Source organism: Lactuca saligna, chromosome 8 (assembly GCF_052625555.1).
Source record: "Lactuca saligna cultivar CGN05327 chromosome 8, ASM5262555v1, whole genome shotgun sequence".
In the NCBI taxonomy this organism is placed as follows: domain Eukaryota; kingdom Viridiplantae; phylum Streptophyta; class Magnoliopsida; order Asterales; family Asteraceae; genus Lactuca; species Lactuca saligna.
Window position 1 is genome coordinate 33,586,243 of NC_136424.1, and position 15,319 is coordinate 33,601,561.

Below are 15,319 nucleotides of genomic sequence, written 5' to 3' on the forward strand. Positions count from 1 at the left end.
ACAAAAGTTAACAAAATTAATGTAACCGGGTTACCCGCTACCAGAACCGGAACCGCCGGTTCCTGGATTGGTTCCAAACATTTAAGAACTACCTAGACCGGTTCCGGTTCTGATTCTAACTTTCTAGGAACTGTCGGTTACGGTTCTCGCCAAATGAGGCGGGTACCCGCTTATGTTCATCCCTAGTCTCTACCAGGCACATACAAGTATCACACAGACAGCAAATATAATCTAACATGCAAACATTCCTCGGGCACCTGCCCGACATCGGACCTTGGTCTGGATAATCATAGAAGCATACAATGCCTAGGGTTAACCCTCAGATCTTCCTACTCATAGACTACATGGGCTGGCATTGTGGCCTTAGACACATTCACACAGTGAGGAGACTCACCTTGCACTGCTGAAGCCCTGGCTGGAACTAGCTGAGTACGGACGAAGTTCCGTATCTTATTATTAGCATAGTATGTTTCTTAGGACATGGATATAGTAGAGTATGTTTCTTTATGTGTGGTCTAAGAGAGACAGATCTGTATACCGAGCGGGGCTCAATACCAGACGGGGCCTGATGCCGGGCGGGACCCGATGCCGGAGTATTAAATTAATGGTTTGACAATTATGGTTTTAGTATTAAATTAAAAACGAAATTTTTGGTCATATTTTTGGGATGTTACACAGTTAAAACAAGTTAGTTGCTTTCTTATGTACAAAAAATACGAAGTTGCTAATATGTGAACACGGATAAGAGGTAGTTACCTTCTTAAGTCATTTTCCTTTTGAGTTACCGGTTAAAACAGGTATTAACCGGTAATATTTGTGTAATTTAAACAGTTAAAACAAGTTAGTTGCTTTATTATGTACAAAAAATAAAAAGTTGTCAATATGTGAACACGGTTAACAGGTAGTTACCCTCCTAAGTCATTTTCCTTTTTTTGACAATGGTTACTATCCCCATAGTAACTCAATAAATCATTAACTCTGTAGTTTCTCAAAGTGCATGATAGCTTCATAATATATCAAAACAACTTGCATACATAAACCTTAATATAATTACACAATTCATTTTCTTTCTTGTGTCATACAATCCCCATAGTAGTTAATATTTATATATAATCACTATATATACAAATAGTTAAAGATTTAAAAGCTAACAAAGCCCAAAAACTTGTGCTTTTACCGAAGTCACAATCTTTAAACACCAACTCTAACCCTTCTTTACACCAATCTGCACAACATATTATATAGCATCATGTTATTTTTGAACAATTTTTAAATGAAAACAAATGTATAAAGATTATAGCAAATTTAATCATACCTTCAAAAGGATATTATGCATATGGAATGTAGCTTTATCTTGCAGGAGTTAATGCTATAAAAAAGTTTCTTCCTCATTATCATCATCATCATCATCATCATCACTGATCCATCCATAACAGGGCTTACGCCTACGAACAGGGAGATTTACAGGGGCATTAGTTGTTTCAGATGAAGGTCCTGAATCAGGGGCATTTTCGGAACATTGGATGTTAAATTCATGTGGAGAGTGATGATCATCATGGAGTGTGCTTGAGTGGGCAGTTTTGTCCATTTCCATTGAGGTATCCTCAAGGCATTCATTATTCTTCTCTGCAATTGGCAAAATATTGAAGTTTTAACAATTTATGTAGTTATTAATGTAGATGTGATTTTTATTTTTTTGAAGATTTTAACATAAAATTGAGAATTTGACCTGTGTGAATGGTCAACGCTGGATTGTTATTTCCCTCGAAAGATTCGTCTTTTGCAGATACTTCCTTCACCTTGGCCATGAGTAATTCAGTTTCAGGTTTCTCTTCTTGTGATGATGCCTCATTCTGAATAGAAAATCGATAACAAGAATAAAGAAGATTTTACTACTAAAAAGCCATGAAACCAAATGTTAAGCCATGGTTTTAATGAATATACAGTTAATAAGTTCTGTTTTTGTTCAGACTCTTGTTCATCGAGAATGAAATCAATAACGACTTTATAGCCGTCTTCTTCAATTAATTTCCACCCATCGTCACCATACACCTGGAAATTAGAACGAATGACAGAAAGATAAACAGATTTAGATGTAAATTATAAACTATCGATTCGAAATTGATGCGTTAACACTTGTGCAATTTCAGTGTTTAATCGTCAAAAATCACACACTACTTCTTTGTTTTCTCTTTGTTTCGTCGTTCTGAACCCTATTGTTCTTGGTTTGTAATTAGGGTTGATTTTTTAGAAGCGTATCGTTGAAGTTGCGCAGAAAATTTACCATCAAGGAGAAATGAAAAAACAAAACTCAAAGAAACCACAGTCAAAAGGGTCGCTTTGAAGACTGTTTTTTGTCTTCTTTGTTTTGAAGATCATAGAATTGATATGTTTGGGTCTCAACGTCAAAACCCATTGCTAATTGTCAAAAGCTTGGGAGTTTTCCTCGAGTGTTCGTCATCTAAAATTGGGACAAAACGAACGAAAATAAACCCTAGTACCCTACCCAGTCAGAACGAACAAAAACCAAAAATCAGTTTCCAAGGAACCAAATATAAATCGAAAATTCTCCTATGGTCAGGTTTACCAAAGAAAAAACTGAATGCAAGGTCAAATAATTTTGTAATGGCGAAGAAATAATCTGACCTTGAGAAGATTTTTAACAGTTCGCCTAATGAGTTGCCTTGAGAACCCAAAACAGCTCACTTGATCGAGAGCCGCATCCATTCGGGTTAAACCCGTCTACAAGTTCAGCGAAAAGATCAGCGCAATATAGAGGAAGAAGAAGAAGAACAGTAGATAGGAAGTAATGAGAAGTTATACCTGTCTCTTTCTCTTCGGTGCCATTGAACTCGAAATCGTGGAATTAAACAGAGAAAATAGGGAGGCCGGATGTGTGTGTTTGAAATTGGAAAAAAGGGGTGAAGTGTTATCTGCATGAAACTGGATGGACGGCATGAGTACATATCTTGTCGTGTTTCGATATCGGGAAAATATACATTGCGGAAAATAAATTTTGGGATAATGATTAAAAGTAAAAAGAGACTATTTTGATGAAACGGATTAAACTAGCCAAATATTGAAATGTATTTCATGAAAATCACTCATTATATGGTAATTTGGCAAAATAATCCACTAGTTTGGACCGGTTCGGTTCGAATTTGAATCCCAACCGGTTCGGTTCGAAATGGTTTCCAGGGGATTCCTATGTAAGGAAATTGTAGAATGCACACCGAGATACCAAACATCTTGAACTTATTTGGCGAATTAAAAAATGGCATGAGGTCGTGATGATAATGAGTTTTTACAGGTTAGTTCTTGCTTTTTTTACATGTTTACGTGTTTTTATGGATTATTAACGGAAAAACATAGTTTGAAATGCAAGAAGATGCCTATAATGCAGTGCTAATTTGTATCCAAAGCCTTAGAAAACTACTTATTTGTGATAAGCGACCCTCTTGTTAAAAACTAGAATATTGTTCCTTGTCTTCGACCGTCATTTTAAGTACTCTAGAATGGAATATCGTATTTCATAATGCGAAAAACAGTATAGAATATGAAGTACAATTCGAAATGTGGAAAACTTCTCCGTATGGAATTCCTACAACAATCTAGAATGCTGTTTCAACCAATATTTATTTTTGAAATGAACTAACTTGCTCGATATTCAACAGCGCGGTCCGTTCGATAATTCTCTTACTTTTTAGTACAAAACTGCCATTGGTGTCGATATTTTTGGTAAGATATAGTATGAATGTAATGTAAGGCTCTTTTCCGATAGTCGTACTTTGGTAGGTGGTTTGATATGCATGTGGGTGTCGAAGGGAATCATTTGCTTGTGCGTTATATATATATATATATATATATATATATATATATATATATATATATATTCAAAAAATAAAAAAATAAAATACAAACCGACCAAACAAAGTTTTGGAAACTTTTTTTTGAGATCATAACTACAAATTGACATTTGGAAAGAATGACTTTTATCTGGTTATCAAGTTCCAGTTTGGTCATTATTTCTCTGTTTTGGATTCCAATTATGTGTGTTCTTATGGTTGTTCTAAGTGACACTGTAAGGTAGGAATATGTAATGAATGTATTGGATAGATCTTTTGATGAGTTATCAGATAAGGATATGGTTCGAGTGTGTCTGCTCTACTCGTTGGAGAAAGGCTAATGGTCAGTTGCTTCGTCGGGCCTTGAATGACGAGTTTTAAGGGCTAATATCCAACTTTGAGGACTTCAGCAATCATCATGTCATTTACCATTAAATAATTTTTTTAAATGTCATTTGTAATTGTTTTGGTGTAATTAATGGGTTTTTTTATGACACAAATATCCTTGTGGCAGGATAATTTGGAATAGTTGTGTTAGGTTATAGTGTGTTCTAAACACACGATCATGGCAACAGAAGACTTAACAAAATCTTGTGTTCATGCAATCTATGAAGATCTAAGTTTCATTATATTATATTATTGCAACTACAAGAGTAATAGCAAAACATAAATACATTTTTTGCAGCTAAAGATCTTCTTGCTTGAAATCTTGTTTTTGCCACCTTCTTGAATGAGAGAACACAAACTAGAATCCCTTTAATGGTTCACACCCAAAAACACCAAAGAGCAAAATGATAGAACCATAGGACAGTGGAGGCAAAAATCGAAAATCTCACAAACCTTAGAAATGTTAGGATTTTTCGGCTTTGAGAGAAGGCTAGGGAGGGCTAAAGTTTCAAAAGGTTAAGAGCAATAGGGTTTGATCCCTACTACCTTATTTATAAGTTTCAGTTGCTTAATCCTAAAACAACTCCAAAACCCTAATAGGCTTATCCATAAATTTCGTCCACCCTTATCCCCTAAGGATTTTAGAATGTTGATTGGAGTCGTCCGATCATGGGAGGTACTGTGGCTGGTCAGTTGCAACAAATGCTTGATTTGCTTATTGATTTTCCTTTCTCGGACTCTATAGATCATTAATCTTGCAATTTAGGTGGCTCTGATCATTTTACGATTGCAGAAGTTAGAAGATGTATTGATGATTTCACTTTACCGAATGATATTTTTTCTACCAGGTGGACTAAATATCTTCCTCATTGAGTGAATATTCATTATTGGCGCGTACGGTTAAACATGATTCCAACTTAGGTTAATCTAGATGATAAACGCTATGACTTACCTTCAATTGTTTGTAGCATTTGTAACTTGGACTTAGAAAACCTTTCACATATTCTAAATTCATGTTAGGTGGTTGCAGAGTTGTGGTGTTTTTTGGGTAGATGGTGTGATTTAAGCCTTCATACATTTGTGCGGTTCGAAGGTGTTGTGAATTGGATCAACAATGTTTGTTTTTATTCTGTCAAACGTGTGGTTTTGGAACTTACATAACGATGTTCTTTTTAATGGTCTTAATATTAGAAGAAAATTTGTTGATTGATAGATTTATCGACTATTCTTATAATTGGATTGTGCATACGAAAGAAAATTAGTGTTACTCTGTCTTGGAGGTTAGACCCGATCTTGTTTATTCCCTTTTGTAATTTTTTGTTAGCCTTGTGCTAACTTCTCTTTTTAATATATTCAACTGTTTGAAAAAAAATTAATTAACTTTTAATCAATTAACATTCAACCCTTTTAATTAATTAATTTTAAAATAGTTTCTAATTAATTTATCAAAATGACAAAGGTAACTTATTTCTCCTAAATTCTTTTGATCTTTTATCTGTTTAAATGAGTCTTGAGAGCAATCCAAAATGATCATGTTATTATTAAAATATTATGAATGCTTAATGACATTTGACATTCTTTTCAAAAAATTATAAAGTAACTTGAAGATAGTATATATGAAAGTTTACAAACTTATTCATCCATTCAAAGTAAAGAAAAAAAACCTCATAAATTGATAGTAAACAGTAATTGGGTTCATATGCACTTTCGTGGTAATATTTTTTTAGAGCTTATTTTTTTTAACATTTTTTGTTTATTCATATCGTGATACATAATTTGATAGATCTGGATTTGAAGACTTTTCCAATTAGCCATGTATTTGGTACCCCACAACCACATATGATCCTTTTAATCATTGCACGGTGAAAGCTTAAACGATTACAAAAGACTAAATACGTGGTGGTCATTGATGTTGATCGGACAATATTATACATTTAAAATGCCACTTTTACTACATATATGTTGCTGACAGGGTCGGTCCATTGATTTTCAATGCCCGGAGCGAGATTCTAAATTATGCTTTTATTTAATTAAAAAAATAGCAAAAATGAAATAAATGTTATAGTCAAACGAAAACAAGGTTACACAAACAAAAGTATACATAAAATCTATCTAAAACGATGCCTCCTTGCATTTTTTGAAGTAAAAACATCTATTATTTTATCATAATCAAGACTTCGTAGGAATTGACTTTCAATACTCAAAATTGCTAATCCATTTAATTTTTCTTGAGTCATGGTACTCCGAAGATATGATTTCAATAACTTCAATTTTGAAAAACTTCTTTCCGCGGAAACAACCGTGATCGGTACCGTTAACAAAATCCTATATGCCACAAACACATTGGGAAACATGTCCATTTCCTTTGCAAACTCCATAATTTGAATGGCTGTCCAAGGAAGTTCACCTTTGTATGCTTCATCCGGCAATATTTCCTGCAAAATTTGTAACTCAATAAATAAATCTTTTCCATCAATATCAAGGTTTTCACCATTTGTCAAACTAGTTTCAAGTTTCTTACAACATTTTTTTAATTCATCATCAAATAAGGATTTTAACTTTAAACCATCAAACAAAAATCCAAAAATAGATTCAAAATGTTGCATTCTACTTCTCAATTGATTTAGAGTCATATCTATTATAACAATAAAATAATCAGTTCTAAAATTTTCTTGAGAAGATTGTTGTTCTCTTTCGGTATTTGGAATTTCATCAAATTGGTTTTTTCTACTATGAACACGTTTGATAGGAAATTTTGGTTCAACTCCAATATTTTCTGCTATTTCTTTAGCCTCATTAATAGTAGAGTCAAACCCATTTTCCCTATATTTTTCAAAATAATTAACTAATCTCTCTAAGTTTTTTATTGCAACATCAAGAATCATATCTTTGGATTGTAATTTTTTACTTACCAAATTAATTATATATAAAATTTCATGCCATATCACTAAACTTAAAATAAATTCAAAATTAAAAAATTCACCAATTACTAGTGATTCTGCATCTCTACAAACTTTACCATCATCACTCACTTGAGCTAATTTTGTTAATGCTTCTTTTATTTGAAAAAATTAAGTTTTTATTGCTTTAACACTTTCAATGTGACTTTCCCAACGAGTAGTAGATAATGATTTTAGGGTTAATTCATCAACATGATCAAGTAAAACACTACATCTATGTGTGGAGCTAGAAAAAACATTATATATTGTTTGACATGTACCAAAAAAAGTTTTAGCTTTATAACAAGAATTTGCCATATCACACAAAACTAAGTTTAAACTATGACATCCACAAGGCATATAAAAAGCTCTTGAGTTTATATCAAGTAGTCTTTTTTGTACACCTTGATGTTTGCCTTTCATATTTGCTCCATTATCATATCCTTGTCCTCGGATACAATTTATATCCAAGTCAAGAGATTTTAAAGCATTTTGTAACACATTAAAAAGTCCTAAACCAGATGTATCTTCTACAATTAAAAACTCTAAAAAAAACTCTTCAACTTTTATTGGAACACTTGTAACATCAACACATCTAATAATTAAAGTCATTTGTTCTTTACGACTTGCATCCAGAGTGCAATCTAGATTTATCGAAAAATATTTTGAATTTTTTATTTTTCTAATAATTGCACTTTTTACTTTGGATGCCAACATTTCAATTAATTCATTTTGAATTTTATGACTAAGGTAATGAAAATGACTTTTTTTTTCTTGAATAAGTTGAAAATGGTGTTTCATTACGGGATCAAACTCAACAATCATTTGAAGTACACCTAAAAAGTTACCATTAGATTTCTCATATATTTTTTCATTAGCTCCACGAAAAGCCAAGTTATATTCAGCTAAACATTTTACAACAACAATAATTCTTATCAAAACTTCTTTCCAATGTTGAGTATTTTTTTTATTCTTTCTTGTAACTCTTTATCAATTGTTTCATTTTTCCTTAACCTAAGTCGTGTTTGTGTCCATGTTTTTAAATTAATCATGTGTTCAGACCTATGTTCATGTTCATTCATTTTTTCACTAAGATGTTTCCAATCATTAATTCCTTCGGTTGCCAAATTACTTCTAGATCGAGTTGTTTTAAATAACTTACAACAAAAACAAAACACTTTATCAAGTTCTTTCGAATACACCAACCACTTTCTATCATAAGAGTCACCATTTCTTAATTTACGAACATAAAATTCACAAGAAAAATGTCTACCTAATGCATCTTTTGGAAAAAATTTGTAATTTTCAATTTCCCTAATAGGCCATTTTTCTACAAGCAAATCTTTCATTTTTAAATCTAACTTATCCCATACTCTTGGATCAAAAATATTAATATCACTAGATTTATCAATAAAATCATTATTTTCAAGATCATTAAAATTTTCAATAGGTTCATTAGAAGTTTCAATTGGACCTTTAGAATTATCAACAAAATCATTAGTTTCAACATCATTAGAATTTTCATGATTATTTTCACTTCTAAAAAAATAGTTATTTAAAGATCCTTGTAATTTATTAGTAAGATCTTGTTCTCTTTGTTTTCTTTTTCTATTTTGAGCACCAGATAGTTGTTTTCTAGGAAACATATTTAAACTTCACCAAAAAATTAAAAGTAAAAAATGTGGTAATAACAAAGAAGGATGCAACCTGAAGTTACTTAGCAATCCGTATCCACAACTTGAAGTTATCAATATGTATCCACAACCTAAACAAAAAAAGAAATAGTATCCTTTAGATTTTCAGAAATTAATCTAACATATTATTCAAAAATAAAAAGCACATAATTTTTTCAACTTCATAATTTACATATCAATATTTAATTTATGATTATATATAACAAATTATTTAGAATTCAGAAAACCATATCATTATTCAAAAAAAAAAAATACAACAGTTTATATAAAACCACAGTTTATATAATGAAGCTTAGACTGTTATCAGAACAATTATAAAAAAATACACCAGTTTATCAGAACAGTTTATATAATGAAGTTTATATAAAACCATAGTTTCAGTTTATAAAAAAATACAACAGTTTATCAGAATAGTTACAAAAAATAGAAAAAAAGAATTACCTAGACTGCTTAGTGTAGTTCACAATGAACAAGACTGCAAGTCTGCAACTTCAACTTGATCGAAATTTCCCTTCCTTGGGCAGTAACCTATATAAGAAAACTGAAATTTCATAAATTTTAACCTGTAATCACTGTAAGATTTTCGAAATTTTAAGTAGGTTATGCAAGAAACTTTAAATAATAGATAAAACTTACTGGATTACAAGATTGGGACTTCAGGAGGACAAATTCAATGAATCCCAATTTGGCACCTTTGAATCTTCACTTTAACACAATAGATTTGTTGCAATAGATAAACTATTACAGCTTTAGAATAGTAGAGGACTAGAGATCGATTCAGAAAGAAAGAACATAGGAGAATGCAAGAAGCTAACCAGAGAAAGGGCGAGAGAAAGGCTGAAAGCTGAAGGGTGTAAACTGTAACGAGAGAAAGGACTTCAGTCTTCAGGTGGACTTTCGAGTTTCGAATGTGGACGAGAGCGAGAGAGGCGGAGCGCGATGACTTGTGGGCGATCTTCGAATCGTCGATCGATATAGCCAAGGGTGTAAACTGTAACGGTCCCCTGATTCTCTCCATTCGATGCCCCCGACACTTCGTGTTCTTCATCTTTGGTGAATTGGCGTGTCAAGTGTGCTTTAGATCGAAGAGACGAAGATGAATTGAAGAGGCGATATGCGTCTGTGTTGTGTAATTAGGTTGCCCGCCTCCTGTCTGTCTTCATATTTTACTGAAGCCCACTATACAATAACATTAAAACAGGCTTTCAGTTGATGCCCCACTATACCTTGCTGCCCTGGGCCGTGACCCAGCTCGCCCTGGGCTTGGGCCGACACTGGTTGCTGACAATATGTTTGAAATTGTAATAGGATGATAATAGGCACATAGAGAGGTTAGTAATGATATCAGATGACCGACGTGCCGTGTGGTAGTTTTATCATCCCGTCTGAATTAATAACGATGATTTACCTTCGTTATCATATGAGAATGCATTATCTTTCACACCATCACCTTGGCTTTTCCCTTTATATGTCACACATGATTTCTCCATCACATAAGCACAGACTATGAGATGCCGAGACATAGCCTATCAGCATCACAACCACGACCACCACTACAAACTAGACAATCACGTACTATATTGCTGGCAACCAAGAAAGCAGATATGAATAAAATCATACTGGAGTTGCAGAGGAAACTTTAAGAATATCAAATATAACTTTTATTTACTCGTACTGCACAAATACAACATATATGTATCCTTGTGGTACCTATGAGGGTTCGTCTCTTGGTTTAGAGATATATTATTTACAAGAGATGTATAATGTTTATAAATATTAAAGTAAAAATTTATTCAAATGATATTTTAAAGTTTTATAAAATATCAATGTAATATTTAAAAATTAAAGTAGAGAAAATTATATTTTAATTAGATTTTCCGGAGTTTATCACCAATATTCAACTTACGGTCTAAAGTGGGCTTTGCGTAACATTTGTTTAGTTAGAAAATGAACCCTAAATCCAAGAAAGTAGCCCATTACCACCAGACTCTTCTCCTCGGCCCTGGTTGGAACTTGGAAGACACCAGTTAGTCCGGCTAATATCACCGACCTCATTCACCTCCGCCGTAGCGAAAACATGTTGCGTAATTTCCGGCAGCTTTGAGTATGCTTTCTATGTTCTATCAGCCTCCATGCCCCTCTGATTTTCATCATTTTGTTTAAAATCTCATATAAGTTATTTATTGCTATCGAAACCCTAACATAATCGTCATCAAGTGTATACTCTCTTTTAGTGTTCTGTAAACTTGCTGCAAGGTAGTGATTACAATTATAGCGATAGTGCGATACACCTATACCTTGGCGTTTGAAAACCTGATGTAAGGTAATGATTGCAATCATTGCGTATTTTAATTGATTATGCGTTATCTGTGTGTGATTGCTCATACTTGTTGAATGTTGATTGCTCACAACTGAATTGCGTCAATTGTTGAAATTGGTCCTAGATTTCATTTTATGTCGTTTGTCATCATGTACGCGTCTGTTCTATGTGCCTATTCTTCTAAGCTGTAATGATTTCTGTTGCAATGTTTCTGTATTTAGTTAAGACTTAAGAGTTCCAAATTTCATGACTTCTCAGAATTGGAATGGGAGCTCTGAAGAACAGGCTATGTAGAAGCAACTGAGTGCAAGGATGAAGACACTTCTTACAGGCCGAGGTATAAATTGCTAACAAATTTCTCTTTTTTTAACCGCATTATCCTGAGCAAACTCTGTCAAGCATATCATATCAATCATCAATTCATCATGATCTTATCATTTTCTTTTCTATGAAGCTAGGGTTTATTTGCTAATCACTATTTATGCCTGCTGCAGGGAAATTATTAACCTCTAGTTCAAAATCCTCTGATGTTTTTATTCTATGTGAGAGGTTTCTATCTTTATATATAGGGCTTTCTCATCTGCAACAAAGAGCTCTTTCTTCTACAAGTGGCATTAATGAAGAACACATTGAAAAATTCAATGGAAAAAGACAAGAAGTGGATAATGTATGCCAAATCTTGGAAAGTGCTCCATGGGGAACATCTTTAGAGAAAGCTTTATCCACATACAATGGAAGCACACAAAGTGATTTGGTCATTTCTGTTTTAAGGAAACTAAAAGATGTCAATCTTGCACTAAACTATTTTCAATGGGCAGAAAAGAAAAGCAATCAACCCCATTGTCCTGAAGCATACAACTCCCTTCTCATGGTTATGGCAAAAAGCAACAACTTTGATCAAATCGAACAAGTCTTTCAAGAAATGAATCTTTCAGGTTTTGGCCCTTCTAATACCACATCTCTTGAACTAATCCTAACCTGTGTCAAGAATCATAAACTAAAACAAGCTTATGACTTAATCCAACTCATGAGAAGATTCAAATTTCGCCCTGCTTTTTCAGCCTACACAACTCTCATAGGAGCTCTTTCAACCATTCATGAACCTGATCTCATTCTCACTCTCTTTCACCAAATGCAAGAGTTAGGCTATGAAGTACACGTGCATCTATTCACAACTGTGATACGTGTATTTGCAAGAGAAAGTAGACTTGATGCTGCTCTTTCTCTTTTAGATGAAATGAGAAGTAAATATGTTGATGGAGATATTGTTCTATATAATGTTTGTATAGACTCTTTTGGTAAAGCTGGAAAAGTAGACATGGCTTGGAAGTTTTTTCATGAAATGAAAGCTCATGGAATCATGCCTGATGATGTGTCATACACTAGCATGATAGGTGTGCTATGTAAAGCTAATAAGCTTAATGAAGCTATTGAGTTATTCGATGAATTGGAGCATAAAAAAAGAGTCCCATGTGCATATGCTTATAACACCATGATCATGGGTTATGGAATGGCTGGAAAGTTTGATGAAGCATTTAAGCTACTCGAGAAGCAAAGACTCAAAGGCTCAATCCCAAGTGTTGTTGCATATAATTGCATCCTCACATGTCTTGGAAAAAAAGGGAAAGTAAATGAGGCTTTGAAGCTCTTTGATGAAATGAAAAAAGACGCATCCCCTAATTTGTCAACATACAATATCCTCATAGACACCCTTTGTAGATCTCAGAATCTTGAAAAGGCTTTGGAAATTCAAGAATCCATGAAAGAATCTGGATTGTATCCGAATATATTAACTCTCAACATAATGATCGATCGACTCTGTAAGTCTCAAAAACTAGATGAAGCGTGTTTAATCTTTGAAAAAATGGATCACAAACTTTGTCCTCCAAATGGTTACACTTATTGCTCTCTTATAGAAGGATTAGGGAAAATGAATAGAGTCGATGATGCTTACAAACTATATGAACAAATGTTGGATGCTAATGTGACTCCAAATCCAGTAGTCTACACTTCTCTAATAAGAAACTTTTTTAAAGTAGGAAGAAAGGAAGATGGTCATAAGATTTACAAAGAAATGATTCGAAAAGGTATAATTCCGGATTTAACCCTGTTGAACACTTACATGGATTCCACTTTTAAAGCCGGTGAAACACAAAAAGGTCGAGCTTTATTTGAAGAAATTAAGGTTCACAACATGTCCCCAGATGCTCGAAGCTATTCCATATTACTTCACGGATTAATAAAATCAGGATTTTCAAAAGAAACAAATTCAATACTCCATAACATGAAGAAACAAGGATGTGTTCTAGATACACCTACTTACAACACATTTATCAATGGATTTTGTAAATCAGGTCAAGTCAACAAAGCATATAAGCTTCTAGAAGAAATGAAGTCCAAAGGTCATCCACCAAATGTTGTTACATACGGATCCGTGATCGATGGGCTTGCAAAAATAAACAAATTAGACGAAGCTTATATGTTATTCGAAGAAGCTAAATCAAAAGGAATTGAATTAAACGTGATAATTTATAGTTCTCTTGTTGATGGATTTGGAAAAGTAGGTAGAATCGATGAAGCGTATTTAATCATGGAAGAATTAATGCAAAAAGGGCTAACACCAAATATCTACACATGGAATTGTTTGCTTCATGCATTAGTGAAAGCGGAAGAAATCGATGAAGCACTTGTGTGCTTTAACTCAATGAAGGATTTAAAATGCACACCAAATGGAATCACTTATGGAATTATCATAAACGGATTATGTAAAATCAGAAAATTCAATAAAGCATTTGTGTTTTGGCAAGAGATGCAAAAACAAGGGGTGCAACCGAATGTTGTGACTTATACCACAATGATTAGTGGGCTTGCGAGAAGTGGGAATGTGATCGAGGCAAATCGGTTGTTTGAGAGGTTTAAGAAAGGTGGTGGAATCCCGGATTCGGGTTGTTATAATACTATGATTGAAGGGTTGAGTGTATCGAATAGAGCTATGGATGCTTATTTGTTGTTTGAGGATTGTAGAATGAAAGGGTGTAATGTGTATTTGAATACGTGTGTTGTGCTTATGGATTCGTTGCATAAGGCTGAATGTCTTGAACAGGCTGCCATTGTTGGTGCTGTGTTGAAGGAAACAGCTAAGGCTTGTCATGCTTCTAAGTCTATGTAGCAAATGGTTAAAATAATTTTTTCGGTTTAATGTTTGAGTTTTGAGTATTTATAAATTTCAGTTATTTAAAGTTTCTTGTTTTATGTTATAGGAAAAAGAAATTTAACCAATTTATATTGTTGATATGTTGTTTATAAATAATTAGCAAAAAACCTTTTTGATTGATAAAAATATGAAAATTAGGGTTACCTATTAACCGGTAGTTGTTTGGTTGTTGGTTAATGAGATTTGGTTGATGGTTTCTTGTTTGAATGAAAACTAGGTTAAAACCCGTGGAACCCACGGGTGCTGTTTTTGAATTGAATTTAAAAATTAATTATTTAATAAAATATTATATCAATAATTCTGATAACTTATAAATTGTAATATTGAATATTTAAATAATTTTTTTTATTGGTAATTATTTAATTACTAACTAAATGGGAAGTATTTAATTAGGAATGAAGATTTTTGAAAACTATTTTTTTTTATTCATCATTCTAATTGGACATATGCAGATGATACAATACCAATGTGTGTAATGAAATTAACATAAAATACAACAATACGTAATTATAAAAAAATACAGTAATATGATAGATTAAGTGTGATCACCTAAAATTGAATAAAACGACGTTACAAAAAAGTTGGCTACAAATTTCGAAAAACTTCCTTATAAACAACATTGGAAGTTTTATTTGTGAGTTTGCCATCTTTATCTAAAATTAATAATTTTAATCCCTCTCTACCCCTAACTTGATAAGTATTTCATATATCGCAATTAACAATTAAGACAAATCAATCAATCAATCAATTTGTATAATAAAAATGCGAAATTCTTAGCTTTCTTCCCCAATTCGCATTCTACTGTAAAATTCGCATTCTTCATTCACCCTCTTTCTTCGCATGTTCCAGTCATTTTTTTTTTTAGTTCATTCGCATTTAAGTTGTTTGTCTCACCAAATGCGAAATGAATATTAACCATA

At 33.0% G+C, this 15,319-nt stretch overlaps 3 protein-coding genes across 5 annotated transcripts; 1 reads left to right on the plus strand and 2 right to left on the minus strand.

Moving 5' to 3' along the window:
* Window positions 1–984: 984 nt before the first annotated feature.
* Window positions 985–2,973, minus strand: LOC145011597 (uncharacterized). Its single transcript, XM_078970336.1, has 6 exons — window positions 2,824–2,973; window positions 2,647–2,742; window positions 1,945–2,052; window positions 1,730–1,853; window positions 1,316–1,626; window positions 985–1,225 (listed from the first exon to the last, which is right to left on the minus strand). Exons 1-5 carry the CDS (start codon window positions 2,956–2,958, stop codon window positions 1,370–1,372), a joined length of 720 nt encoding a protein of 239 aa, XP_078826462.1. The 5' UTR covers window positions 2,959–2,973; the 3' UTR covers window positions 985–1,225; window positions 1,316–1,369.
* A 3,367-nt stretch (window positions 2,974–6,340) lies between these two features.
* Window positions 6,341–7,117, minus strand: LOC145009540 (uncharacterized). Its single transcript, XM_078968218.1, has one exon. It carries the CDS (start codon window positions 7,115–7,117, stop codon window positions 6,341–6,343), a length of 777 nt encoding a protein of 258 aa, XP_078824344.1.
* A 3,730-nt stretch (window positions 7,118–10,847) lies between these two features.
* Window positions 10,848–14,401, plus strand: LOC145011114 (Tetratricopeptide repeat (TPR)-like superfamily protein). Of its 3 annotated transcripts, none has more exons than XM_078969752.1 (3): window positions 10,848–11,183; window positions 11,444–11,522; window positions 11,680–14,401. In XM_078969752.1, the coding sequence occupies exons 2-3, from the start codon at window positions 11,498–11,500 to the stop codon at window positions 14,352–14,354; spliced, it is 2,700 nt and encodes an 899-aa protein (XP_078825878.1). In that variant the 5' UTR covers window positions 10,848–11,183; window positions 11,444–11,497; the 3' UTR covers window positions 14,355–14,401. The 3 variants fall into 3 exon arrangements, with proteins under 3 accessions (XP_078825878.1, XP_078825877.1, XP_078825879.1); XM_078969751.1 differs by having other exon boundaries at window positions 10,849–11,188; XM_078969753.1 differs by having other exon boundaries at window positions 10,859–10,969.
* The last annotated feature ends 918 nt before the right edge of the window (window positions 14,402–15,319 follow it).